Consider the following 27,987-nt stretch of genomic DNA (forward strand, 5'->3'; position numbering starts at 1 on the left):
ACTGCCTCTGGTGGGTATGGGCTAAAAGGGAGGTTAAAAGTGTTTAAGAACCATCATTAAAAAATAGGCATTTGAAAAAATTAAAGTTACAGATAGTGATTGAGGAAGACAATGGATGTCAGTCTTTGGCTTCACACAAGGCATCCTACCACTGAAGTAAACCTCCCCAACCGACCAAAGTAAAAGGTCTGTTCAGTCACTTATGGAATAATTCACTGAGACAGTTCTCTCTGGTTCTTCAGAAACTCACTATGTAGACCAGGCTGGCCTTGAACTTTACTTTCTAAGTGCCCAAGAAGGCCATTCTTGATTAGGACTGGTCAGTTCCAGTAAGAGCCTTACACTCTGATGAGTTTCCCAAAGGCACATGGCATTGTTTCCCAAGTTCATTTGCTGGTAGGGACCAAGTTTGCAATCAACTACTTAAGAGCAATTTTAGGGGCATGAATACGGAGACCAAGATGCAGCCTTCAGTGCCACACTATGTTACTTCATTTTAAATTTTGAGTGGGTGCTTAGTGGAAAAAAAGATGGAAACATGGCTGGGTGTAGCAGCACATGATAATCCCAACACTCAGGAAGCCAAGACAGGAGGACTGGGAAGCCAGTCTAGCCTGTACTACCTGAGATCCTACCACAATAAGCAACAAAAGGCTTAATGTTTCACACCAGGGGGCCTGTCAGTCAGGGCTGGATATGGAAGCAGAAGCCCCAGGAGATGTTAAATGACTAGTAGGATGTGTTGTAGCTCAGTGGTCCCAGGGATCCACCCCAGCACTGGTGGCACATGCTCACACCGGGAAATACTGTTTCACCAACAGCCTTTCAAGGTGTGGAGTTTGGCTTGAATCTGATGTTAGAGATCTCTTGTTGAACTGACACTGAGACAGGAGGATCGTCGTGGGTATCCAGGTTCTCACAAGAAATTCTTCAAATAAAGCATCTTAACATCCAGGATAGGAAGAAACTACCTATTGCTGGGTAAGAGGTGCTCACAACACCCTTGAAGTTGAGCATTCTTGTCCCAGGGTGAAACAGAGAAGCAAAGAGCCAGCAAGTGAGAAATGTGGAATCAGATCCCAGATTCTCACTGGGCAATCTATTCTCTATCTAACTAACCTAAGCACTTCGGTGGAGGTGGGAGTTTACGGTGATTTTGCCAACATACTAAGTTCTGGTCAGTCTGGGCTACATGAGATTTGGTTTCAGAAAAGAAAGCAAGCCAGAAAAATCTTACTCTTTAAACCACAGCAGCAGCCTGGGTGTAGTAGTCTCCCGGGGCTGGTTGTGATGGCAACAGTGGGTAATGGCTTTTGCCATGTAACCTGCAAACCTGAGGACATTTGTCCCAAACCCAGATGAACACAGGAGAGGCTGACCTCACACTCTTGTCCTGACCTCCGGATGTGTGCAAACAACACAAACGCAAAGTGTCAAGTGAGCCGAGTGACTGTCTTCACTTCTGTTAGGTGTGTGCACAGGTATCCTCTGCATTAGTGTCACAGACGCTCTCAGGACTGCATGACAAGTGGTGGCCACACGGCCCTGCCAGAGCTCAGCTGGAGCTTCAGGATTGCTCTGCGGAATTCAGAAGAAAGTACAAAAAGAAACAGAAAGAAGAGTTACCTGTCTTGGAGGAATTTGGCTGTGAATCTTGCTCCCCCGAACTGACTTGAATCCAGAGGACAGAACTAGTAATTTCCGTAGAACTGAGTTTCTTCAGATGCCAACAAACAATGCCAGAGAAATCGAATCTGGCCAGTGTGAAAACTTTCCTTATTATAAATCCAATACAACACTTAGAAACAGATCTACCTTTAATGTAAAAATCATAACAGAGAACTGGTATTTGTTGTAGGACAACAGAACAGTGCAGGTCAAGCTGCTCAGCTTGAAACCTTGGGACTTCCTCATGTAGTTGAAGGAATGTGTCTTCCCGGCATGCTGCACTATGTCCTTGTACGTCCTCGCTTACAGTGAGGCACAGAGCCGCTCCAGCTGCCCAGGGTTGCAGTTACTCAGGAATCTCAGCTCTTTCCTCCCTTCTTCTGTTGAAGCTAAAATGGAGCCAAACATGAGCATGTCAGATGCTTCCCTTTCAGACTGTGCCACTGAACTAGCCCGGAGACCTCACTTCTGCCCCTTCACTCAGCCCACCACACTGTGCTTGCTGAGCAAAGCCAGAGCTCTGCACATGCTAGGCAGGGACCTCACACCAACTATTACCCCTGCCAAGGTACCAGGCAGCCCAGAGTGAACCAGAAGCACAGGCAGTCATTCCTGCTGGGACCACAACCAGTCATTACTGGCTCCTACTGTTCAGAGATAGAACACTTAACTTTGCCTACATCTTTTGTACATCCAGGGTGACAGCTAGAGTGTTTGCAATGCAAGTCATCAAATTTGGCATTAAGAGTTAAGAGCTCCTGAAGTCAGTGTGGCAGTACATGCTGATCTCAGGAGGCTCAGAGAGTGGACTTCAGGTGGGAGTGCACGGGCACACAGTGAGATGCTGCCTAAGAAAACAAAAGGAAGGGGAAAGAGCCTTGCTAACTCTAAGCATGAGAGCAGGGACTGCCACGATCTGGTTTGGTGCCAGGCACTCACACAGTATCAAGTTCTCAGTACAGTCTTTAACAGGAGCACACTAGGGCTGGAAAGTTGGCTCAGTGGTTAAGCACTCGTTGCAAAGAACCCACACCCATGGAGGCTCACCACCTTCTCAAATACCAGCACATGTGGCTCAGACACACACGAAGGAGATAAATTTAAAAAAGTGTAGAGCACAGACGACCCTTGCCTCTCGTCAGGGCTCACGCTGTCAAAAATAAAAAAATAAAAAACACAGCACACTGGGCAAGCGCCTGTGTTGGTGAGAATGACCCAGTAAATAGACTGGAACTTCTTCTTTCTTTAGCACCAACACTGCAGCCATCTTCCAATCACATTTGTATATTCTCTTATTGTACAGGTCACTGCTGAGGGACAGTGAGTGCCTGTCACTGTCTGAGCACAGTGCAAGCTGCAAGTCATGCCTAGGCCCACAGATGGTGGTTCTATTTTGGGTGGCTCTGGGAACTTGTAGGCTTCGGGGATCTGCAAGAGGAGCAGGTCCCTATGGGCGTGTCCTTGTCTCTCTGCCTCTGTCTTCTGTCTGTAATGATGTAAACACCCTCTGCTCCTGTGCCACGATGAACCACTCTTACAGGCCCAGGAACATGGACTTCAGAGGCCATGACTGACCCTTCTGAATCTGTGAGCCTGAGTAAGCTGTGGACACCATGATGCAGATGCCAGGTGCAGGGGCCCAGCAAATGATGCCAAGAGCAGCCTGGCAGCGGGAAGGTGGGTACTGACCGTTCTCATGCTGAAGCCAGTTGTTCTCTAAGTAATACTGAAAGGAGCTTTCAAATTCCTTTGGGCTGTAGTTGGAAACGAGGATGGGAAGAAAAGGCTCCAGGGCATTGAATCCTTCCTGGAGACAGAAAGGAAATGATACACAGCATTGGTGTGAACCAATCAGCAGAAAGACTGACTGCTCTGAGACAGGGGCCTTTTCTTCTGCTCCACAACCCCTCTCGGTCTCCTGCGTCTGCCTCACACAGGACTGTACTCGGTGCTAGTGACTGCTCATATTGCCACAAACATATTTAACAAGGAGATAATGAGAGTAGGGGTCTGGGCATTGCCACAGAAACCACAGACTGGGATATATAGGGAGTCCCTGTCTCAAACCAAACCACACCACACCAAACCAAACCAACCAAACAAACAAAAAATAAACCAACTGAAAACAAAGTCAGAGGGTTGCTATGGGTTTGAGGCCTGTCTGATCTACACAGGGAGTTAGTTGCAATTGTATCAGGGAGAAAACAAATGTTTCTATTCACGTTACTATTAATGCAACTTTGAAAAATGTGAAAGTTGACATTTCTAGAAATAAGGTGAAAAGTCAACAGGATATGAATTTCTGTAAAATTATGCCAAAATAAAATGATTGTAAAAAGGACATGGGGGGGGCTAGAGATAGATTGGATTTTAAGGGCATCTGCTATTGGAGAGTATCCATGTCTGAATCCCAGTACCCATATTTCAGCCACCCATAATTCCAGTTCCAAGGGACCCAACAAGCACATACATGTACTCAGACAAAAAATTCATAAAGTAAAACAAAATGAGTAACTCTAAAAAAGAAAAGTTAAGAGACATAAGGCTGGTGAGATGCTTCAGCAGGGAAAAGCTTGTGCTAGTAATAGTGAGCCCATGGCCGCCGTTAGAGTCCCAGGGCCCACAAAATTCCTGCACATTGTACCACGATCTTCACACACGTGAAACCCCCAAAAGATTAAATAGGACAGTCTCTTAGATCAGTGCTTCTCAACCTTCCGAACACCGTGGCCCTTCAGTAGTTCCTTACGCTGTGCTGACCCCAACCATAAAATAGTTTTGTTGCCACGTCATAGCTGTAATTTTGCTACTGTTATAAATCCTAATGTAAGCATCTGACATGCAGGACATCTGATATGGGACTCCCCAAAGGGGTTCTGACCCACAGGTTGAGAAGCGCTGTTCTAGACAGAATGGTTACTCTAGGGGAAGCGATTTCTCCAGGGTGTGACCTTTCCCAGAAGCTCTTGCGGCAAATAGGCTGTTCTGGACTTAAAGAGAGACCCGGTTTGGCTCAAGCTCAACACAATTGCACCTCCATGCTGGAAAAAAAAAAAAAATAAAACAGTTGAATTTTAGAAATGTGAAATAAGAGACACGCACACAATCATCTGTAGACTTTTTTACAACAGTGTCATGACAGTGTGGTTAAGCATAATTAACTGAAAACAAATCAGTTATTAGGTATAGACCAGGCAATAAATTACTGCAAGATCTTATACTTTTCATTTTCAGTGTTGTCTTAGAGCCCTGCACTCCTAGTACTAAAGCGACTGAATGAAGCGGGAGCTCAGATCTGAGGCAGCCTGAGCTACAGAGTGACCTCCTCACATCTGGCTGTCTCGCCTGTGCCTTAAATCCCAGCACCCAGGAGGCGGATCTCTACGAGCTCTAGGACAGTCAGGATACATGAGACTGTACCTCAAAGAAAAATTAGTATCTTAAACAAACAAACAATCAGCAGAGAGACAGACAGGGACGGACACACACACACACACACACACACACACACACTAGTGTGAAGGCTCGGTAGGTACAGAACTCACTCACCCAGTCATTTCTCAGCACTTTCCTTACATTGTGGACAAGGGTGAGCTCCTCTGGGGCAATCTACATGTTGTCAACAAGAGAGTCAAGAGGTTATGACTTTTCTGGCTGTTTCCCTATGAAAACTGAATTGACAATGATTTTAAAAAAAGTTTTTAAACTACCATAATTGTAGCACCTAAACACACTTCTTCTGGAATGAGAGGGAGAAAGGAGAGGAAGAAAGGAGAGGAAGAAGCAGGAAGGAGGAGAGGCTAATGGTACCAAGTGCATCCTCCCCCTTCCATTTCCACCTCTGCGTAGACCACATCCTCCCTTTGAAAACAGCACTCAGAACCAGGAGGAAAGCAGAGCTCCCTGCGTTTCCTCCATCCTCCTCTCTCTGACATGCTCCCTGGCTTTGCAATGCATGGTGGAGCGGGTAGCATCATGTGCTGGGTAGGTTTCTGTCAACATGACACAAGCCAGGAGTATTTGGGGAAGAGTAAACATTGGGACATACTGCCATCTTCATTAGTGGTTGACGGGGGTGAGGGGGAGCACCCCACAAGGATAGGTGGAGCCATCCATGGGCTAGTGGTCCTGTGATGTCTAAAAACAACTGAACAAGCAAGGAGAAGCAGGCCATTCAGTATCACTCCTCCAGGTCCTGAAGTTCCTGTCTCCAGGTTTCAGCTGAGTTCTGACCTAACTTCCTTCAGTGTGCTGCTGGGATGTGGACCTGTCCCTTTCCTTTGGAAGCTGCTTTGGGTCCGGGGTTTTACCACAGTAATAGAAAGCCAACTAAGACACGTTTTGTTTTTTAAAACGAATTCACTGGGTGTCTTCCCTGCTTCTGCAGTGCTGGAGATGGAGTCTGGGCTCTTACATACAAGATGCACTCAGGTGCCACATGTGGCACTTAGGTGTACAACACAGCCACACTGCTGGCTTTACAACTCACTCTTCTATTGCTGTTGTTTGAAAACATTTATTTTTATGTGTATGAGTGTGCCCATGGTGGGACCCTGGAAGAAGAGTGACATGTGGTCGTGGACTGTCCGCTGGCTGCTAGGAACCACACCTGGGCACTCTGAACCAGCATCTGTTGTTCCATCTCTGTAATTCAAACCTCCTCCATAGCAGGAGGTCCCACAGGAGAGCCTCAGAGCTTGTCCAGGACAGAATCAGAGAAAACAAAATATTCTTACCAAGGTTCTATCTTCCCTTTTCAGCGTGGTCCTTCCCCAGAGGGCATTGACTCCATCCACAGCCACCAGGAGGTGAAAGAGCCCTAGGGAGCTCTGAGTCTTCAGCTCCTTCAGCACAACCCCGACAGCATCAGTGGCGTTCCTCACTCGTGTCAGGCCCTGTGGGGAGAGGCAGGAATGGACCTCTGCCTTCTCTGGCTAGGACATGGTGGAACTGGTGTCTTGGTGTTTCTTGTACCTGTTCGACAACTTCTCCCAGAGGACTGCCTTTCTCAGTGCTTTCTCTCTTATTCCAAACATATTTCTTTTGAACTTTTATCTAAAGGCAAGCAAACAAAGTAAGAAAATGAAACAGGCTTCTCGCTTAGGCCTAAGCCTTTCCAAGTCAGGAAGGCACAGGCTCAACTGAACCACAGAGGAGCAATGTAGAAACGAAAGACTTCTAACCTCTTTCTGGAGCTTTGTGGGGGCGGGGTACAGCTGGGGGTGGGGTAAGTGTTCTTTCCCTCAGCTTCACCCAAGTATTGGCACTCACATTTCTTTGTGTATGTGTATGCATATATGTGAGCCATGATGCAGGTGTGGAGGTCACAGACAACTTGCCCATCATGTGGATCCTTGGTTTCTTCCTCAGGTTATGAGGTACAATGATATAAGCTTCAACTGCTGTACCAACTCACCAGCCAACAAGCAGTTAGTAAGGTCTGGGAGTCCTTACACTTATCGTGATGAAGCCTTAGAGAGCTCACCCAGAGACTAGCGTGATGGTGGTGTGCTTTCCTGGTTGAGGCAGAAGGACTGTAAGTTTAAGGCTAGCCTGGGGTGCGTATTAGGTTCAGAGCCACACCAATCTGTATAGCAAATGAATACATCGAAACTAGAGTAATTTTACTCTCACATTTCTGGTTTATCTGGAGGAAAAGCTTTCTGTTGTGAAAGATTCCAGGGTCTCTCAGGAACAGTAAAAATCTGTCTAGACTTTTACTTTACTAGCCACTAAGTAAACACTAAGTAGCCACCTCTTTAACACCGACAAACACATTTTCAGTTATGGGCCAACAAGATTAAAGGAATACAAAATGGCTCATTTCTTCCAGACTGCAGTGCTGATTCTCCACAGGGCGCCAGGTCCTCTTGGTCAGTGCAAAGGTCATGTCCCGTCCAATTTCCTGAGCTAGTCACCTGACCCAGGAAGTGCTCGTTGGTAGTTTTGAAATTCTTCAGCCAGGTAGAGGCCTCTAAGGGTTGGTCAAAGCGCTGTTTATTGTAAGTGGACTGTAGAAGCTCCCGGCAGTTTTTCACCCAAAGATGAGCTAAAAATGGGTAAGAAAACAAATTAGGAACTGACTGGAGTACCGTGAGATACTGCATGCTTTTCTGTAAAGAGAATTGATCTCTTTCATTCTGTAGTATGGATGTTTTGACAGAAAAGGTGTTGGGTCCCCTTGTACTGAAGGTACAGATGCTGTGAATTGCACCAGGTTCTCTGCAAGAGCAGCCAGTGCCCTTACCTGCTGAATCATCTTTCTAGCCCTACAAATGACTGTTTAAATTATGAGAAACATTAAAAAAAACAAACATTTTCTTTTGTGTGGTGGTATTGGGACTGATCCTCTATGTTCTTGATCTTAAGCTGGACATTACATTATAACCAGTACATAAAACACCAAGTGGGGGCTGGAGAGATGGCTCAGTGGTTAAGAGCACTGACTGCCCTTCTAGAGGTCCTGAGTTCAATTCCCAGCAACCACATGGTGGCTCACAACCATTTGAAATGGGATCCAATGCTCTCTTCTGCTGTGTCAGTGTACCTATACAATAAATAAGACTGCCATTTCTGCTTACTGCCAATTTTAGAAGGCAAATTAGAAAATGTGGATATTTAAACTTTGAACAGGAGGATATACAGAAACCACGAGGATTCAAATCTATATGGAACAACTCTGAAGTGTCAAGGAACGCTGAGGATTTGTGGACACTTAAAATAGAAACTGACACACACACAAAAAGACAGAAAGACAAAGAAAGAAAGAAAGAAAGAAAGAAAGAAAGAAAGAAAGAAAAGCAGTATGTGTCTGTAGCTGACCCTTGGGAGGCTGAGGCAGGAGCCGGTTTGTTTCATCTTAAGAATTCAGAGTCAGCAACGGTAGCTAGCACAGCATGGCCACTGTCTTCCAAGCAGTCAGTGTTGTCCCACAGTAAGGCCACTGCTGACAGAGAGACAGTCAAAGTCCTTACCATCTGGGATATGCAGAATCAGCCAGTCATGTTTTGCACAGAAATGAACGGCATGGCAGAGACTAAGGGTCTTTCCTGTCCCCTTCTCTCCATCTGAAGTGGACATTAAAGAAAACATCAGAAGCAACATGTTTCTATCAACAGCATTTCTTGTTGGTGCAATTCTTCAATCACAGCACTTAGGAGAGGCAGAGGCAGGCAGATCTGGTTAAGTTTGAGGCCAGCCAGGATTACGTAGCATGGTGTATCTTGCAAAAACCCAAAAATCAAAAGGCAAAACACACAGCATTTCCTTTCTCAGGTGAGGGGAGAACGCAGGACTCAGAGGACCCAGGTGTGTTGGAAAGGATACAGAGAAGATACCGCACAGCTGGATGAGCAAAGTTGGTGTTTTTCAAGTAGCCCAGAAGCTCGAGAGCTGGCTTCCTGACCATCACACAAGCTTCACCAAAAGTCTTCACCTAAGCAAACAGGAGGAAGAAGGTGGGCATGGACCTTCTAGCCATTCTAACCACACGTACACTAATCAAGACACGGCAAACCAGATCTTTAAACTCATCTGTATCCAGGTCTGAGAGGTTGGGTTAAATTTGAAAACCAATCCATGCATTTTAGCTGATATCTGAGGTATATTGTTTCATATCAAGTAACATAAATAGCCAGCTGCTGATGAGGATGAAATCCATACAGGCAAATGGATGGGATCCCCTACTAAGCTAAGCCTCAGGTCCAGTGCTGCTACTTTCACATCCTCCTCCTCCCAAAGCAACTGAACTGGTACCCTGCCTCCAATCCTAACACAAAATATGATGACAATGTTAGTATGACCTAGAAGATAATTCCTCTCTCTTTCTCTCTCTCTCTCTGTGTGTGTGCATGTGACAGGGTTTCTCTGTGTAGCCCTGGCTGTCCTGGATCTCACTCTGTAGACTGAGCTGGCCTAAGCTCAAGAGATCTGTCTGCGTCTGTCCCGAGTGCTGGGATTAAAGGGATGTGCCACCGCTGCCAAGCTTGTTTCCTTTCTAGTATTAGTCCTTCATCAGTCAGCTACTTGCTTGCTGCTAAGCCCGATGCCCTGAGTGTGCTTTCTAGAATGACAAGGTAGGAGAGAACCAATTCCCCCAACTTGTCCTCACATCCACACATGAGGTGGGTCAAAGGTCTCCACCTCTGACAATAATAAACAAAGTAAACACATTTAGAAAACGTTCATTTCTAGGACCAGGTGTGGAGGTAGATACCTATTAAACCAGCACTAAGGAGGCTGAGACAGGAGGATTGTTACAAATTGGAGGCTAGCCAAGCTAACATAGCAGGACCCTTTTGAGGTACCACCTCAATCCCCCTTCCTCCTCCCCTGCATGAGAGCAATAAAAAGAGAACCAGGGGCTTGGGACAGTGCAGTGAGTGAGGATGAGAAGCAGAGTCCAAGCTCCAAGTGCATAGGAGTGCTGTGGTCCCAGGGGCAGAGTGGTGGAGGGGTGCATGCTCACTAGGAAGCCCCAGGCTCAGAGACTGTTAAAACAGAAAGGGTGGGGGAGGGTGAACCGGAGCAGTGACAGCTAGAGGGCTGGCTGTCCTTCCAAAGGCGCCAGGTTTGATTCCTAGCACCTAAATGGCTGCTCACAACTGTAACTCCAGCTCCAGGGGACCCACACCCACTCCTAGATTTCTTCTGGCACTGAAAACATGTGATACTCTGGCAAACATGAAGACAAAATACACACACACACACACACACACACACACACACACACACAGAGCCAGCAAAACATGGATGTCTTTTGAGGAAGAACACTTGAGTCTAATGTCAGGTTTCTATACATATGTCCATACGTACACCTGCACACACTACATACATAAACAGTTTATTTGGAAAATCATTCCTATTTAGCTCAGAAGAAAAAAATTTTTTTAAAGATTTCATGTATCCAAGAATGACCTAGAAGATCTTCCTGCTTCTACTCCCAGAGTGGTGGGCTGACAGGTGCGTCATCACACATGGGGTTTTGGACTTGGATCTCATACTGTATGTAGCCCAGGCTGGCCCATTTCTCAACATGCAGTTCAAACTGGTCCCAAATTTGAAGCAATCCTTCCACTGCTGTCTCTTAAGTGCTGGGATTAGAGGTACGTGCCAACACACCTACCTTCAGTTCACTTAGAATAATTATCTGAATGCTAAGACTTTGGAAACTTGCTCAGTAATTTGAGAAAAAAGGTATTGATTATAAAAGAGTATTTTCCTGGTTCTGAATTGGACTTGGGTGGCTAACAAAAGATCAGTTCTAACTGTGTTTACGAGTCCTTAGCTGACTTCTGATTTTCACAAGTGTCGAAGCTTCTGCGCCTCCCATGGCGTACCTGCATCATGTATCGAGGAGGCAGGCCGTGAGGAAACACTGTCTTCAGCTCCTGGAGGGGGATGCTATAGTGCTGACCCTCATGCTGCTCCCCGTGCTTAGCCTGGAAACATACACAAGCAGGGACAAGAGGTCACAAGTGATCCAGACTTTTAAAAGAAGCTAGGTTTTGTGTGGTTATTTATTGCCTATTACCCTAGCAAAACAAAGCTGAAGCGGAATTATCTTGAATTGCAGGCCGTCCTAGGCACAGCTTGGGCAGACAGTGACAGTAATGACATAGTGTTGCTGTGTCACTCAGGCCGGCTGAGAACTTGCCTTCCTGCTGTAGTTTCCCGACTGCTGAGATTACATATGGATGCCACCAGGCCAGGCTTTTCATTTAAAATATCAGGTGCTGGGATAGCGAGACCATTCTCATGAGTAAACATACCTTTTGCCAACCTTGAGAACCTGAGTTCAAAACACAGGACCCACATGGTAGGAGATAAATTTCCAAGACTTGTCCTTTCACCTCCACACAACACAGGCAGAAATCCACAACGAATATAAACCTAATAAAGCGCTGGGGACCGGACCCAGTCTACTACATAAAGTCGGTGGCCTGGTGAAAATTAGTTGTTCACCAGTAACTGCTGATGTGGCAGAGAGTTTTTGCCACCTGGATTCTCTTAAGCTATGAAGAGATGCACCAGTCATGTGGAAAGAGCTGCATGATGTTGTTCCCATGGAAACCCCAGAGGACTTGAAAATAGCACTGAATGACAACTTTGGTGACTTCATTAATTTATTTCATTCTGCATTTGTGAGACTAGATGAATGCTAAGGAGAAAAGTTAAACATGCCTGCATGAAATTATGTTTTGGTGGAGGCTATTGTTTTACATTTATACAGCCACAGCCATGGCCACATTGGGATGAAAGGAACGAGTTTGGGACAGCACAGACAAAAGGCTGATGGAGCCCTTGGTTCATGCTAATAAGCACAGACCACACACGGGTCTCACTTAGAGGATGAGCACCGGCGCTGGGCATGGGGACAGTACTCTGCCTGTCAGGTTTCAACTCAGAACAGGAACAGTCCTGCTGACAAGACACAGGAAAGGTGCCTAGAAAGGAAGATATGGTGGGGTACTTCTGACGACCGAAAAACAGTGCTGGGATTAAAGGGACGCACCACCATGCACCACCACGCTATCAAGTCAAGGGCTATCCCACAGTGCTTAGCTTTCCCCAGCCTGGATTCTTGTTTACAGCAGGGCTGGGGACTCAAGAACAATGAAAGGCACTCCTTTTTTTTTTTTAAATAAAGATTTATTCATTTTTAGACACACCAGAAGAGGGCGTCAGATCCCATGACAGATAGTTGTGAGCCACCATGTGGTTGCTGGGAATTGAACTCAGGACCTCTGGAAGAGCAGTCAGTGCTCTTAAATACTGAGCCATCTCTCCAGCTCATGAAGGGCACTCCTAAACTCGAAGTCTAAAATATGTACCAAGTGTCATTTAAGGAAAGCTTGGCCCCAACAAAAAGACACTAATTCCTGAGAAACTTATCTCAGAAGGAATTGAATTTAACCAATTTGTTTGTTTGTTTTGAATTTTTAATTCAGCAAGATTCATTGTTAGGATCACAGGAGAAGGAAGGTGGACTAACTGCACTTTATATCTTACAGCACCACGGAGCAGCAAGGAAGATCTGTGTTGGAGTGCTAGGCCAGGCTTCTCACCCATCTGAGTTCATGTATGCTGCAGGACATTTGACCACACTGTGAACCCCAAGATTGTGTTAATTAATGGAGAAACCTGTTTTTAGTTGTGGTATAGCTCAGCCTTAGCACACAACTTTAATTCAAGAGCTTTCTGCTTGAGTGTTATAAACATGATTAAATAAAGTCAATCACTGGTCAAGAGACGGAGCAAGCAACTGGCTGACAGGAAAGGAACACAGGATTATTAAGAACAAAACAAACAAACAAACCATAGAGAGTAAGGGAGTCAGGAGGATGGATAGAGAGACACACAGGAAGTAGAAGGGAGGAACATGATTTGAAGACAGCATGAGAGAGGGACATTGCTTCTGGGAAGTTGGCTGTGGAGGAAGGTCAGCTGGGTGCTTTCTCTGCCTCTTTGAGCTTAGCAGGTTTTCTTCACCCCAGCATCTGGCTCCTGAGACTTCATTGGTAAATTCAAACAATTGAGAATTTGTTATAAAACAACATTTGAGAACAAGTATTCTGATATGTAGAAGGAATATATGGCAACATAAATTCTTAATTCATAAATCTCTGAAACCCCACCCACATCAACTTACTGGGTCACTGTCACTGGTTCGGGAAACAGCTCTGGGGCGCTCAGCTGGAACCTGATTGTTCTGAGGTGCCTGGACGCTCACATGCAAAAAACACCTCCGGTCCAACTACAAAAGAAAATGTTTAGTGTTTTGGAATCATGTGGCTTTTTCATGCTTGTTGTAACAATGAGGATTCAAACTATGTCTTTATCAGGGAACCATGACACTAAAATATGTTTTGGTTCCATATAAAATGGATCTTTACTAATAATTCACTAAATTCAGTCACATCATTTATCCGATGAATCTGTTTTATCACATACTGTCTGTCTGGGCAACCTTGCTAAGCCAACTTTCTCTTAGAGACATGGTCTCCCTACAAAGGCCACACTGGCCGCCAGCTCATGGCTCTCTTGCCTCAGCTTCACAAGCTAAGATTAAGTAATGGCTGAGCCTTCTCTCCCAGCCATACTTGGACTCTGTGCTCAGTGAGTCTCCTATCTCCACAAGTGAGTAGCTGGGAACACAGGGCAGGTGAACCCCATGTGCAGCTCAGGAAATGTGTTTAATCCACGTCCCACAATTATGCATGGCTTCTAATAGCACAAGAGCCTCCACTATGAGGGTCAGCAATGTGCTTCAGGATGGATGGTCACAAGTGGTTCTTTCATGCTCACAGAATGGATGTGTCTGGCCTTGAACTCAGAGATCTGGCTACCTCTGTCTCCAGAGTGCTGGGAGTAAAGGAGACAGTTATAAACACCCTTTAATTACTCTTCCCCCATTCATTTCATTCTGACTTGTGTCTAGCCTTGAACTCTAAAGATCTGGTTGTCTCTGCATCATTAGTGACCAGCAAAACAAGAATCTTTCATTAGTGACATGTAATGAGGGAGTATGTAAAGTGTCCAGCTAAGGGAAAACTAGTTAGCTATACTCAGGAACTTCTGGAATGGGGTGGAAAATACACATGACATTTCAGGAGATAAAGGGCACGAGGGTACATGTTTATTATACTAGGACTCTGTGGAACCAGGAGTCCAGGTCCAGCCTGGATTCTATGAGATGCTTCCTAGAGAGCTTAAAGATGGTCAGCCTTCCACAGACATGAAATGATTCCAGTTATGAGTTTAGGGTGTGAATTCAAGAGGAACAGAAGAGGGAGCTGAGAGCTTAGCAGGTCGATAGCGACCCCCAGGGTGCACTGCCAGATGTGACCCGAGTGGTGAGCTGACACAGACCCTTTCTGCCCCAAATGGGTTTTGGTCAGTGTTTTAACCACAATATGAGAGACTCTAACAAACACAATATCCAAGACTGACTCTAAATAAAGTCTCTACTTTTTTTTTTACCTTTTGTTTTCATTAAAAATCATTTTTATTTTATTTTTTACATAGACTTACTCCTAGCTGAATTATAACTTATAATGCAGACCAAGATAGCCTTGAATTCACCGAAATACACCTGTCTCTACTCCTAAATAAATTGTTTTAAAAAATACATTTATTTGTGCTTGTTTGTATGGATATGCACAGCCAATGTATACATGAGAAAATCAAAGAACAACCCAGGAAGGTCCTGTCTCTATCATATCATGGGTTCCAAGGACAACAGGGAAGGTCCTGTCCCTATCATCTTGTGGGTTCCAAGGACAACAGGGAAGGTCCTGTCCCTATCATCTTGTGGGTCCCAGGGACAATAGGGAAGGTCCTGTCTCTATCATCTTGTGGGCCCCAGGGACAAAAGGGAAGGTCCTGTCTCTATCATCTTGTGGGTCCCAGGGACAACAGGGAAGGTCCTGTCTCTATCATCTTGTGGGTCCCAGGGACAACAGGAAAGGTCCTGTCTCTATCATCTTGTGGGTCCCAGGGACAACAGGAAAGGTCCTGTCTCTATCATCTTGTGGGTCCCAGGGACAACAGGAAAGGTCCTGTCCCTATCATCTTGTGGGTCCCAGGGACAACAGGGAAGGTCCTGTCTCTATCATCTTGTGGGTCCCAGGGACAACAGGGAAGGTTCTGTCTATCATCTTGTGGGTCTCAGGGATGGAACTCAGTATCAAGCTTGGCACCAAATTCTTTAACCATGTGAGCCACTTTGCCAAGCCCTTTTTTCACATTTTACATGAACGTTTTCATATTTCTTTATACACTGATGCTATGCATAGCGTGAGTGGCCGGCCCAGCATGTGTGGGGAAGCTAGGACAATGTGGAAATTAGTCTTTCTTTCTTTCACCTGAGAACCAGGGATAGAATCTTGATGGTGAGTCTTGGTGACAAGGGTCTTTACCTGCTTGACCATTTGCTGACCCCCTTAGCATTGAGAATTTATTTAGTGTATATGTCTGGGAGCACACTGCATGCCTGTGCACACACAGGACCACAAGACAGTGCTGAGGTACTCTCCCTGGACCTGGGGTGCTGGGTGGGGACAGCCATACGTTTTCTATCCCCCCTGGAAGCTGGCAGGTCCAGTGATTCTCCTCTCTCAAAGATGAAACTGTGGTCGCACTTGAGATCCCAGCTTATAATGTGGGTGCTGAGATCCGAATCTGCCCCTAATGCTTGTGTAGCAACTGCTCTTAGTCACCTAGCCAGCTCTTCAGTCCTTCATATCATTTTGTGTTTTGTGTTTGTATGAATTCATGTATGTGTGGAGGCTCTAAGGATCCTCCCAAATGCATACCAAATCTGAATTATTAGTGGCAGATTTTAATATAAACCAAATAGGTTGCCATAATTTTCAGAATATAAGTCAAATTTATAGCAGAGGCAGGTATATCTCCAAACAATTCAAATATTCCTCTAACCCACTTCTAGCTACAGGGTCAGGAGTGGAAATACTTTCAGTTGTTTAAAATGAAAACCAGCTGAGAGTGGCCATTAAGCTCTGTCTTCTCTTGCTGTGGCAGCCTAGGATACAGAATAGCCTGTTTCAAGCAGGAGAGAAGGATAAGAGGAGGGAGAGCTGGAGCCTAGCTCTTCCAGAAGATCCAAATTCAATGCCCAGCGCACATGCAGACACCCAGGAAGGCAAAACACCTATACAGATTAAAACCAAAACCAAAATATTAGGAGGGAAGAAGGAAGCAAGCAGCTGCCACCTCCACCATATCCGAGGGCATCCGCCGATAGCTAAGGACACACTTCCATCCCTTTATCTAGCGCCTACCCTTGCCAGCAAAGCCTTTTGAAAATACAGGACCAGCAAAGCCAAAATTCTAAACACACAGAAGACAAATGAAGAGCTGTACTCTTAGGCCAGCAGTTGAGTGACACTTCCTAGCACTAGGAGAAGGCCACTTGCCTCTTTCCATCATCGTCCTTGTTTTTTTTTTTTTTTTTTTTGAGACAAGATCTCACTATTTAGCATGGCTGTCTTGGAACTTGCTATATAGGTCAAGCTGGCCTTAAAATTTCACAATTCCTGCCTCAGCATTTCAAGAGCCTGGATTACAGGTCTGTACCCCCACCCCACATCTGCCACATTTCTGGGATGTCTCAGGGGTAAAGGTGTTTGTCATGTAACTTAGTTACCATGAAGCCACAGAAAAGCAGAACTGATTTCCACAGTGCATCCCTCCACATGCATCATACTCAGGAATAATATACATACACATTCTTTTCGAAGTAAGAAAACTAGGGGTCTTGGGTGGTGGCTCAATTGTGCAGAATACTGGCTGCTCTTCCAGAAGAGTCTGGTTTATTCTTGGTACCCATATGGCAGCTCACAGCAACCAGTAACTCCAGTCCCCGCCATCTACGCCCTCCTCCTCAGGCCTCCACAGGTCCCAGGCATGCACACAATGCACAAGCCACACATATAAATCAAATTAGCTGAAAATATTCAATGACCACAAGATGGTGCTATTTCTACAGTTCTCTGATGAGTTTTTACATTTTTCCCCCTTCAGTAAATAAAAAACTAACAAAATGGATTCCTTATGTCTTAAAAGTGTTATAAATGGAACTAACCAGCTAGACTCACTTCTAGGATAAACAACCCTGTGTAGAATTCCCTCAGCTTAGTTCCAGAGTGAATACAATGCAATTCCTCAAACACTACCCATGAGCCAGAGAAAGTCATCCTGAGCCAAGCTAAAAACACACATAAAGACTCTAAATGTTAATCTTAGGTAAATGGGTATTTTGCCTGCATGTAAGGCTGTGAACCACATGTGTGCCCACTGGTACCCTCAGAGGCCAATCTGGAATTGGGAGTTAGAGATGGTGTGAGCCACCAAGTCAGTGCTGGGAATCAATCAGATCTTCTGGAAGAGGAGTCAGTGTTCTTAACCACTGAGCTAACTCCCTAATTATAAACCCTTTTTGGAGACCAGGTCTCACTATGTAAAACAAACTGGCCTGAAAATTCAGGGATTTGCTGTCTCTGCCTGCTGAGATTAAAGGCATGAACCATCACAGCTGGCCCTTATTTTTATGTTTCAGTTTTATGCCTGTGTGTCTGAAAGAGGCCAGAAGAGGGGACTGGATCCTCAGGAACTTAAGTTACAGGTGGTTATGAGCCCTTATAGCTGCTAGAAACCAAACTTGCAAGGTCATCTGCAAGAGCAGCAAGCGCTCCTAGCCACCAAGCCAACTTCCTTCTTTAATCTTTTTTTAATTTAATTTTATTTATTTAATGTTTGAGTGCTCTGCTGCATATACATTCCCCTGCCTGAAGAGGGCACCAGATCCCCCTATAGATAATTGTGAGCCACCATGTGGTTGCTGGGAATTGAACTTATGATCCCTGGAAGAACAGTCAGTGCTCTTAACCCGAGCCATCTCTTCAGCTCCCAAAGCCAACTTCCTTGCCCCAATACTGGCTTTTACTTCTTTTGTAACTTTGTTTGTTTTGCTTTGATTCACTAGAATGGACAGTTTTTTTTTTTTAAATAAATCTCAGGGTAAGGGTTGGTAAAGGTTAAAGGAAAAGAAAACAACAAACAGCTCCTCCCAACTGCAAACTGTACAAGGGAAATGTTCCTGTGTAAGAACTCTTGTTGCAAGTGACCCTTTCTTCCTCAGTTCACATCCTCAAGACTTAGGTTTACAGCATTCCTGTTCTCAGCAAACCCAGGCTTCGCCATCTTCATAGGTGCTACCCTAGTACCACAGGGTCAAAGTGGTCATTTATTCATGGCCTTTGAACTGTGTGCCTCTGGAGAGCAGGGATGCCATGTCTTAGTACATTGGTTAGGCCACAGGATTTGAAGTCCACCAGCCAGCATCTATGTCAGGCTTTACAACTTCATGGCTGCTTTCATAGTAGGTTATTTACCCATTCTAATCCTTAGTTTCTGCAACTTTAAAACAAGGATAGTACATTGTCATGAGGATCAAAAGAAATAAATCATGCTGGGGGGTGGTGGTGGTGTACTTTTAGTCCCACCAATTTGGAGACAAAGGCAAATGGATTTCCTTTGAGTTCCAGGCCAGCTGGGGGGCTACACATGGGATTCTGTTTTAAAAAACAAAACAAAACAAAACAAAACAACAACAACAACAACAAAACCCAAATCTGGACAGACAAAACCACAACTAATATTTGGTAAATAATTACTAAAACAAACAATATTCTAACACTTTTGCCCACTTTGAGGTAGGGTCTCTTTATACAGCTCCGTCCAGCCTTGATCCTTGTGTCTTAGTCTCCCAAGTGCTTTCACTATAGACAGAACTGTGACACCAAGCCCAATTCAGTGTGGTCTTATTTTTGTGTTTGTATGGGTCTGCCTCATTGTATGTGCGTGTGTGTTGGTTGTGTGGAGGCTAGATTGCCCTAGACCTGGGTTACAAGTGTCTGTGGAAGACTCTGCTTGTTGTATGGATGCTGGAGATTCCGATTCTGGTCCTTAGGTTTGTTCAGCATGCATTCTTAACTTATGCGTCATCTCTCTAGCCCCTCACCTTTTTTGGGGGTTCGGGGTGGTACGGTGTAAGGAAGCATGGGCAGAGTCTCTTGTGTTCCAGGCTAGATTCAAATGTGCTGTGTAGCTGAGGATGACCTCAAGTTCTGATCCCCCTGTCTGTACCTCCAAAGTCAGTATTACTGATTAGTGCTGCTGCTGCCATGTTCAGTGGATGGGGTACTGAAATCTAACCCAGGAACTCCTGAGTCAGTCAAGTGTCTTATGGAGTTCCACCCCAGGCTCCCTGTTGTGTGTCACGTAAGCACTTGTTCAGTTTGCACATGGGGCAGCTGCTAGAGGTGGATGTCAAGTGCTCTCCTCACTGTCCACCTTGCTGACTCATTTACTAACTTATTCAGTGGAGATTCATATCCAGCTGACCAGCTCTGGGGTCACACCGCATGCCAGCTTTCGCCAGAGTGCTGCCCTCGGGCCCTCTTGCTTGAGTGGCATCACCACCTTGCTCAGTAGCCACCTTCTCACCTCCTGAGACTGCGTTCTCTACACGGCTTTAGTGTTATCAAAAGTGGATGTCTAAATAGTCAGCTCACATGTACCAGTTTGTAAAAATGCTAGCTCCTCATCACACATTACTAAAGGAACACTATTTTGCCTGTGGCTGAGGCAGACCCTCCACTTGGCAGTCCAAGCAGGTCTTCAACTCCCCAATCCTCTTGCCTTAGCCGTGAGAACTTTACCTGAGAGTGAAGCATGTGGACAGTCTGTGAGGACTCACCTTCTGGACCCTGAAGCAAAACCTTGTTATTCCTGTCAGCATGGTCTTTGTTCTCTGAGAGAGAGAGAGAGAGAGAGAGGTAAGCCACTATTCAATTATAAAAACATATGTAATATAAAAATTGGATACTGTCTAAATATATGAAAATCATCTATGCATAAACAGACTGGGCAAAAGACAAGAAAAGCCATTCACTTAGGAAACATTATGTCTGTAAGTTTAACCTCATCTCAAGTCATGAAAATGAAATTAAAGCCTCCATAAGAGATACCAATGAAGAAGTCCCACAACAGTTGCAAATCTAAATGTACTGGAGAATCAGTCTTTACAAAGTTGGAGATATGTGAATACCCAGCAATTCTATTCCTTCATAGACTTCTAGAAAACTACATATGCATATACACTGGAAAATGTAAGAATGCTTATAGCCGAGGAGTGTGAATTATTTGAAAATTGGAAAAACAACAACAATAACAACAACAACAACTAAAACCAAACCTGAAATAAAATATTCACTGATATGAGTGAAAATAGAGAACAGTCATAGAAGTAGCAGGAAAGGAACTGTAATAAATGGATCAACTTCAAAAATATATACTGGCCAGGCAAGGCAGCAGACATCTTTAATCTCAGTAGTTCAGAAGCAGAGGCAGGTGGATCTCTGAGTTCAAGGCCAGCCTGATCTAACAAACAAAGTGAGTTCCAGGGTAACCAGGGCTACACAGAGAAACCCTGTCTCAAACAAACAAAAAGTAACACTGAGTGAAAGTCATTATGTCTCATGTTAAACTAAATTTCAAAACCATGCATGAGTAGACAGAAGCAGGAAGATCAGAATCTTCAGCCATATAGTTTAAGGCCAGCCCGGACTAAATAACTCGCTGTCTGCAGGACACACACAGATGGCTTGGACTGAAAAGGCAAACAAATGCTTAGAATAAGATCTAAAATAACAGCGACACTTAGGGGGAAACACTGGAAACTGGTCATCCCAACATTAGCTAATTGGTTCATGAGTATTTATTATTATTATTTTGTTTGTTTGAGACAGTCTTACTATGTGGCCCTACCTGATAGGGAATTACATAGACCATGCTGGTCTTGAACATGTACAGATCCTCAAACCTGTCTCCTGAGTCTTGGGATTGTTGGTGAGAGTAATCATGCCAACAGACGGGTCTTTCTCTTCTGTTGGTGTAATAAAACACCCTGTGAAAAGCATTGCAGGTGACAGTGTTTAATCTGGTCTCCGGTTCCAGAGGCATACAATCCATCATGGGGGGACAGAGGGAGGAGACATGGCAACAGACAGAGGAGCCTTCTTTCTGGTCATATTACACCTATAGTCAGGGACCATCTCTGGACAATCCACTTCTTCTATCTTTTAAAAATTCCACACCCTCCTCAATCAGCACCACCAACGGAGGACCAAGTGTTTAAACAAGAAAGCATATGGGGACATCCCACAGTCAGACCTTATTACACTATTATTTCATACCACGAGTTTTATTATTATTTATATACCACATGCAAAATTTATTCTTTTGTATGGTAGAACTATGTAATCAGAAAATTCTACTCTTTTGGTGATAAAAGGAAATTTAAAATAAAGTATTTCCTCAAGATCCCATCAGAAGTGGGGTAAAGTGGCTCATGCCACTTGTAATTCTAGCTCTTGGGATGCTGAAGCTGAAGTTCTTGGACTGAGCCAAGCCTGGACTATATATATAGCTGACTGTGAGAAGAGTCTAAGCTACAGAGTAAGACTGTATCTATCCCATCTCAATGAAGAAGACTGGACACCCAGTGTCAGTCTGAAACCACACACTGTACCAAACCAAACGCATAGTACTTTTTCACTATACATATTTCCACAACAAAGTTCAATGATTAAGGCATTTTAATAAATGCCTCATTTAATTATAGTAAATATAATAAGTTGCATGAATGTGGTCCCTTCCCTTCCTCTCCTCTTATTCCCTCTCTTTTCAGATGGGATGTCACTATATAGTTTAGGCTGGTGTCTATTTCCTGGTTTTCCTGCCGCTGAGTACTAGCATCCAGACTTCGCTTTTAAAAAATCTTAGTGCACCTTCACCTTTTCATTTAAAGGAAGCACTTTATCTCCTTGTCAAATCTGAATTCTTAGTATTCATCTGTTCACTACAGGGTCTCTCTGTGGAGCCCTGGTTGTCCATCTGTCTGCCTCCCCAGTGCTGGGTGGGATTAAAGGTGAGCGTGACCATACTGAACACCAGTGTCATTACTCTTAAAGCTTTTTAGATCTTTAAAAGGGATACCCAAAGTCACCGCAGCCCTATCACAGTTCGTCTGGCACCCTGATGACTGTTAGTGGGTAGCATGAATACGCTAGAAAGAGAGATGGAGTGATACAATATAAGATTTCATCAACTTCATCAGCACAGTATTCCAATATGTAAATTGTTCCCAGTCAAAACTTCTGAACCATGGTTGACATTAATTTTTTTTTACTTTTAAGATATATTTATTTTTATGTCTATGAATATTTTCCTGTATGTATGTGTACCATATTCATGCCTGGTGCTAAGAGATGAGAAGAGGTCATTGGATTCCCTGAAACTAGAGTTACAGATGGTTGTGAGCCATCATGTAAGTGCTGGAAACGGAACCCAGTCCTCTGCAAGAGCAAAGAATTCTCTTAACTGAGCCGCCTCTCCAGTTCCCATTGTTGACCTTGAAATTTGTAGAAAACAAATTCTTTCACAGGTAGAGGTTCTTGTACTTCAATGTAACAACCACCTCCTAGCACACAGAGTAACTAAGTGAAATCTTGGTAATTATTACTTCCCACCCGAGTTTCACCAGTTATTAAAGCAACAATAGTAACAACAAAGTTGTGCAGACTTCACTTGTTACTATGTGTCAATACAAGAGAACACAGTTATTAAAGCAACAATAGTAACAACAAAGTTGTGCAGACTTCACTTGTTACTATGTGTCAATACAAGGGAACACAGCGAACAAAGGCAGAGCTACAAACCATCCTGGAGAGCCTGCTCTCACCTGCTGATGTAGCAAAGGACCTGGGTTTGATGCTCGGCATTACACAGTGACTTACAGCAGTCTGTAAATCTTGTTTCATGGGATCAGGTGCCCCTTTCTGGTCTCCACAACTATCAGGCAAACGTGCAGAACACATACATTTTTAAAAAAGATTTATTTATGTGAGTACACTGTCATTGTCTTCAGATACACCAGAAGAGGGCATCAGATCCCATTACAGATGGTTGTGAGCTACCATGTGGTTGCTGGGATTTGAACCCAAGACCACTAGAAGTGCAGTCAGTGCTCTTCACCACTGAGCCATCTCTCTAGCCCATAAATTCTTTTAACAATATTTTCATATATGTCTGTATGTTGTCTGCATGTCTGTAAAGGCACTTGCATGAATGTCTGTTTCCCACTCCTCAACCACAGGCAGCTGGGAGATGTCACGCTGGTGCTGGTAACTGAGCATAGGTCCTCTATAAAAGTACTAATTGTTCTTAACCACTGAGCCCTCTTTCCAGCCCAAAATAAATACATTGAAAAAAACCAAAACAAAAAATGGAGTCACAAATTCTTTTGAATCTCATATTCTTTTAGTCACCATTTACTTTTTAATAAAGAAACCAGTCAATTCCTTAACTCAGTCACTCAAGGAACATGAGAAGTACTTTCACATGTTCATCTGCGAGAGTCCAGGGGAGGACAAGACTACAGGCTCTCCCTGCTCTTTGAGACAGGATCTCTAAGTAACCTTAGCTGTCTTGAACTCATGATGTGGACCAGTCTGGCCTGGAACACACAGAGATCCTCTGCCTCTGACACCTACATGTTGAGAGGAAGGGTGAGCCCCCAGCTTTCCTTTCACCTGCAGGGATTCAGAGCTCTTTTGCTATACAGGAAGACCACAGCCCTAAAGTATCACTTCCCAAGATGTCTGCTGACTACTAACTTAGGTTTAAAGCCGACGAAATCTGAGAAATAATGCAGTCATTAATTTCATTGTTAACTTTGAAATACATATTAAAACTTCAGGAAAACTGTAATAAAGATCTGTATTGTATTTCTTTACTTGTTTTGAAGTAGTCTCATATAGCTCAGGCTGGACTCAAACTTGTTATGTATCGAAGGATGGCTCCTACCTCCCAGTACCAGGATGGTAGGTTTGTACCACTAAGTTTGCTAAGAGACTTTACACTAAATCCCAAACTTATTTAGTCTTGGAATCCCTTTACTGCAAAGGAGCACTGATATGACGGTTGTAAATTACATTGTTTGGCCTCTATCTTAGTGATCAACTCAGGGCCTGGTACATGTTACACAAGCTCTACTACTAAAAGACACCCCCAGCTAGCTCGCCATGTCTGTCTGTCTGTAAAGTCTCAAACTCATATAGACTGGTCTTAAACTCTCAGCAATCCTCCTGCCTCCCAAAGGCCGAGATTTCAAGTATGAGGCACAACACTTGGCTCCAAATTATATTTTCTTCTTCTTCTTTTTTATTTTATGTATATGAGTACACTGTTACTGTCTTCAGACACACCAGAAGAGGGCACTGGGATCCCATTACAGATGGATGTGAGCCACCATGTGGTTGCTGGGAATTGAACTCAGAACCTTGGGGGAAAGCAGTCAGTGCTCCTAACTGCTGAGCCATCTTGCCAGCACACCAAATTACATTTTCAGTGTCATTTAAAATACTTATAAGGAAGAAAAAACTTGCAAGGATAGCCAGGGATGTATGTGCAGGGATGTATGCCTTTAATCCCAGCACTCTATGAGTTCAAGGCTAGCCTGTTTTCTACACAGCAAGTTCCAGGCTACACAGTACTACACAATGAGACCCTGTTTCAAAACAACAACTATATTAGGAGAAAATAAAATCATACCGATGAACCAAATAATGCCACAGAAGACAATTTCCTGGGTGTGGGGACTGGGCTGGCAGTTCTGGGGATCAAATCCAAGGCCTTGTGTAATTATGCCAGCACTCAGTTGTGTGGATTAAGACTATGGAAATTAGTGAAGACTAGCTGTTTTCATGATTTCAGTTAGGAAAAAAAAACACCACAGCTTTGTGCTGGAAAAAAAAAAAAAAAAGACTCAGCAAAGTGCTTGTCATGCAAGCTTAATCCCAGGACATAGTCAGGCTTGGTGATAGATACTTTATAATCCCAAGACTGGGGTAATGTGAAGACAGGCAGGTCACTGGTTAACCAAATCCAGCTTGCCTGACTTCCAGGCAGGAGGCTGCTTCAGAAAACAGCAGCAGCAGCAGGCCTGGTATAGTGGCACAGGTCTTTAAATCTAGCACTGGATGCAGAGGCAGGGGGAATCTCTTGAGTTCAACCTGGTCTAGAGTTCCAGGGATGCCAGGGCTACACAGAGAAACCCAAAACAAACAAAACAAGAAAAACTAGTCTAATGAATAATGACATAAAAAATAAAGTTGACCCCTGGCATCCCAAGCATGTGAATACACACACACACAACACAAGCAAACATGTCTTTATGTTGCATTTTCTGCTCCTACTTCCCCAGGTTTGGGTTCCTGGAGAAAAACTGGGATTACAGAAGGAAATGATGTGTCTCATTCCCCCATTCTCTGCACCCGTGCAGGGGCTTACAATCTTCTGTGATCCAACACCCTCTTTTGGCCTCTGGGGGCAAAACACACACACACACACACACACACACATACACAAAGAGAGAGAGAGAGAGAGAGAGAGAGAGAAGCAAAACACTGCCCCCCCACAAGCAAAACACCCATTATACACAAAATAATAAACAATTTTTACTATGAAGGCAGTGTGGTATAGGGAAAACATTAAGTTCTTATGAGACAGGAAAGTCTAAAGATCAAGTTACAGATTTCTTTGAACTTCATGTTTCACTTGGGAAATTTAGAGTATCTCTGTGTGCTGTTGTAAGGGTTAAACAGGAACTGTACAGTAGTCTGTCAAAGCTTTTCAGTCTCGAACTTTCCTTCATCTGCCCCCCTCCCTGTTGTTCTGAGACAGTGTCTCATGGAACCCAGCCTAGTCAAGTGTTGAGTTATATCCTTGGGAGAGGCTAGTTCTAGTTATTTAAGTATTAAATATGTGACACTGATTTTAACATTTCCATTTACTATGAGATAGACCATGGTAAAGAAGTCAGTCTGCACACACGCAAGTACACACATACAAAGTTGTACATAGAAAGCTACTAAAGAAAGATTAGTGTTAACCTAGGTAGGTTCCATGAATTAGCAAAAGTAATTTCACAGCAAGGCAATTAAGGAAACATGAAGGCAATCCCTAATGCATACAGGTAATAGGCAAAGGTTGAGTTATCTGAAAGCCGTGTGTGGGTTCATGTCTATAATCCAGCCACTAAAGAGGCTAAGGCAGGATGACTGTCAGAACTCAGGAAAGCTTGGGCTAAAGTGTGACTGTCAAAAAAACCCAAAACCAAACCAAAACAAAAAAACACTCAAAGAACAATTTAACCACCACTCCAAAAAAGACTGAATATTAATTGAATGGGTTTTGGAGATGAATAGAACATAGTAATATTTAAATTTCCCCCTGAATCACAAAGGCAAGAATTCAGATAAGAAAGGAAACGTAAGTAGCTTATTCCTTTAAAATTCTGCTTTGCTTTTTGTGGGCCGCTAAAAATGAGAAGATCAAACGTCCCGGTTTTCACATCCACATAGCTCTGCATTCACTCACCAAACGTCAAGACGGAAACAAATATTAGCAGCTAACAAATGCCACAGGTCTGGTTTAACTAGCAATTTAGATGAATAGAACACAAACTACCAATTACACCTACCAGTCTTATCACCATCAACTGCACCGTAAATGATAACGATAATACTTCTCATTTTCTCCTTGCCCAGGAGCTAATTCTACTTTACATATATAAGCTCGTTATTTCATACTCAAACCCTGAAGGCATATTTTGAGTTAGCAAACTTTTTACGACCATCATCCCATAAATAACTTAGAAAATAACGTGAAGGCCTAAAAGATCAAATACAGAAATAAAATCTAAGTGCATGGTTTAATCCTCTTAACAGACTGGTTCTCAACCTGTGGGTGACGACCCCCGGGGGTAGGTCTAACGCCCCTTTTACAGGGGTCCCATATCAGATATCCTGCATATCAGATATCTTGCATATCTGATATTTACATTACGATTTATAACAGTAGCAAAATTACAGTTTTGAAGTAGCAACAAAAGTAATTTTATGGTTGGGAGTCACCGTGTGGAACTATACTAAAGGGTCGTAGCATTACGAAGGCTGAGAACCACTGCTCTAACGTCAGGCTGCCAGTTGAAAACTGAGATCGCACAATCTTTGAGAAGTACACAGGATCACACAAACGTCGTAGAGGATAGGTACTCTTTGGGACTTTAACTAGGTTAAACTACGTTAACATATAAACAGACTTTCCGCCCGTTCACCCTCCGGTCCCAGGTCCGCAGCCCCGGGTCTGGAGGATGCCCTCTTGGAGGGTCACGGACACTGCAGCCCTCACTCCCTATCTCGGGGGCAGTTCCAATACACGCTCCTTGCCCTCCTTCATTATCTCATCCCCTGTGTGGCTCAGTCCCCTTACCAAGAGTCCACTACTAGTACTTCTGCTCCGGTGACCCGCACACACGGTCAGCGGCTGGACCCGAGGCGCCCGTCCTGCAGCAGTGAAGCCAGCTCGGGTCGTGTGGCAGGAAGCTACCCAACGCGCAGTCGCCGCGGCTGCAACCACAGCCCAGCGGAGGGGCACCGCGCCACCCGCCCCGCGGCCGGAAGCGGGCAGCAAGCCTCGGCGGCGCGGCGGCCCGGCCCAGGAGGTCGGTGCCTAGGTCCCTTCGCTCTCTACTCTACAGATTCCCGTCCCGGTGGCCATCCTCATCCACGCGGGCGTGTCCGCTTCTCCCCTGCCCCGGCAGTCGCGCGCAATGGAACGTCCCGCGGGGGGGATTGTGGGAGGCGCACGCTCGAGGGGTGGGGGCGAAGGCGG

At 44.4% G+C, this 27,987-nt stretch overlaps 1 protein-coding gene across 2 annotated transcripts; it reads right to left on the reverse strand.

Annotated features, from left to right (window-relative positions):
- Positions 1 to 1,129: 1,129 nt before the first annotated feature.
- On the reverse strand, positions 1,130 to 27,975 carry DAP3 (death associated protein 3). 2 transcript variants are annotated; one of them, XR_013975032.1, is made up of 14 exons: positions 27,586 to 27,975; positions 19,949 to 20,002; positions 13,319 to 13,423; positions 11,007 to 11,108; positions 8,995 to 9,103; positions 8,643 to 8,735; positions 7,587 to 7,717; positions 6,643 to 6,723; positions 6,405 to 6,563; positions 5,218 to 5,277; positions 4,620 to 4,709; positions 3,358 to 3,475; positions 1,816 to 2,057; positions 1,130 to 1,578 (listed from the first exon to the last, which is right to left on the reverse strand). XR_013975032.1 is itself a non-coding variant. In XM_080916513.1 (13 exons), the coding sequence occupies exons 2-13, from the start codon at positions 19,988 to 19,990 to the stop codon at positions 1,972 to 1,974; spliced, it is 1,176 nt and encodes a 391-aa protein (XP_080772639.1). In that variant the 5' UTR covers positions 19,991 to 20,002; positions 27,586 to 27,975; the 3' UTR covers positions 1,806 to 1,971. The 2 variants fall into 2 exon arrangements, 1 of the variants encoding a protein (XP_080772639.1); XM_080916513.1 differs by lacking the exon at positions 1,130 to 1,578 and having other exon boundaries at positions 1,806 to 2,057.
- Positions 27,976 to 27,987: the final 12 nt, after the last annotated feature.

The sequence above is a fragment of the Micromys minutus genome (genome assembly GCF_963924665.1).
Source record: "Micromys minutus genome assembly, chromosome: 4".
NCBI lineage: Eukaryota > Metazoa > Chordata > Mammalia > Rodentia > Muridae > Micromys > Micromys minutus.

Excerpts from the sequence above, each read along its gene's own strand:
- DAP3 (XM_080916513.1), bottom strand. The coding sequence starts at position 19,990 with ATGCTGACAGGAATAACAAGGTTTTGCTTCAGGGTCCAGAAG. Across the intron at positions 7,718-8,642 it reads GATTCTGCATATCCCAGATG|CTCATCTTTGGGTGAAAAAC; the intron begins GTAAGGACTTTG and ends ACCCATTTTTAG. Across the intron at positions 3,476-4,619 it reads CGCAAGAGCTTCTGGGAAAG|GAAGGATTCAATGCCCTGGA; the intron begins GTCACACCCTGG and ends TTCTGTCTCCAG.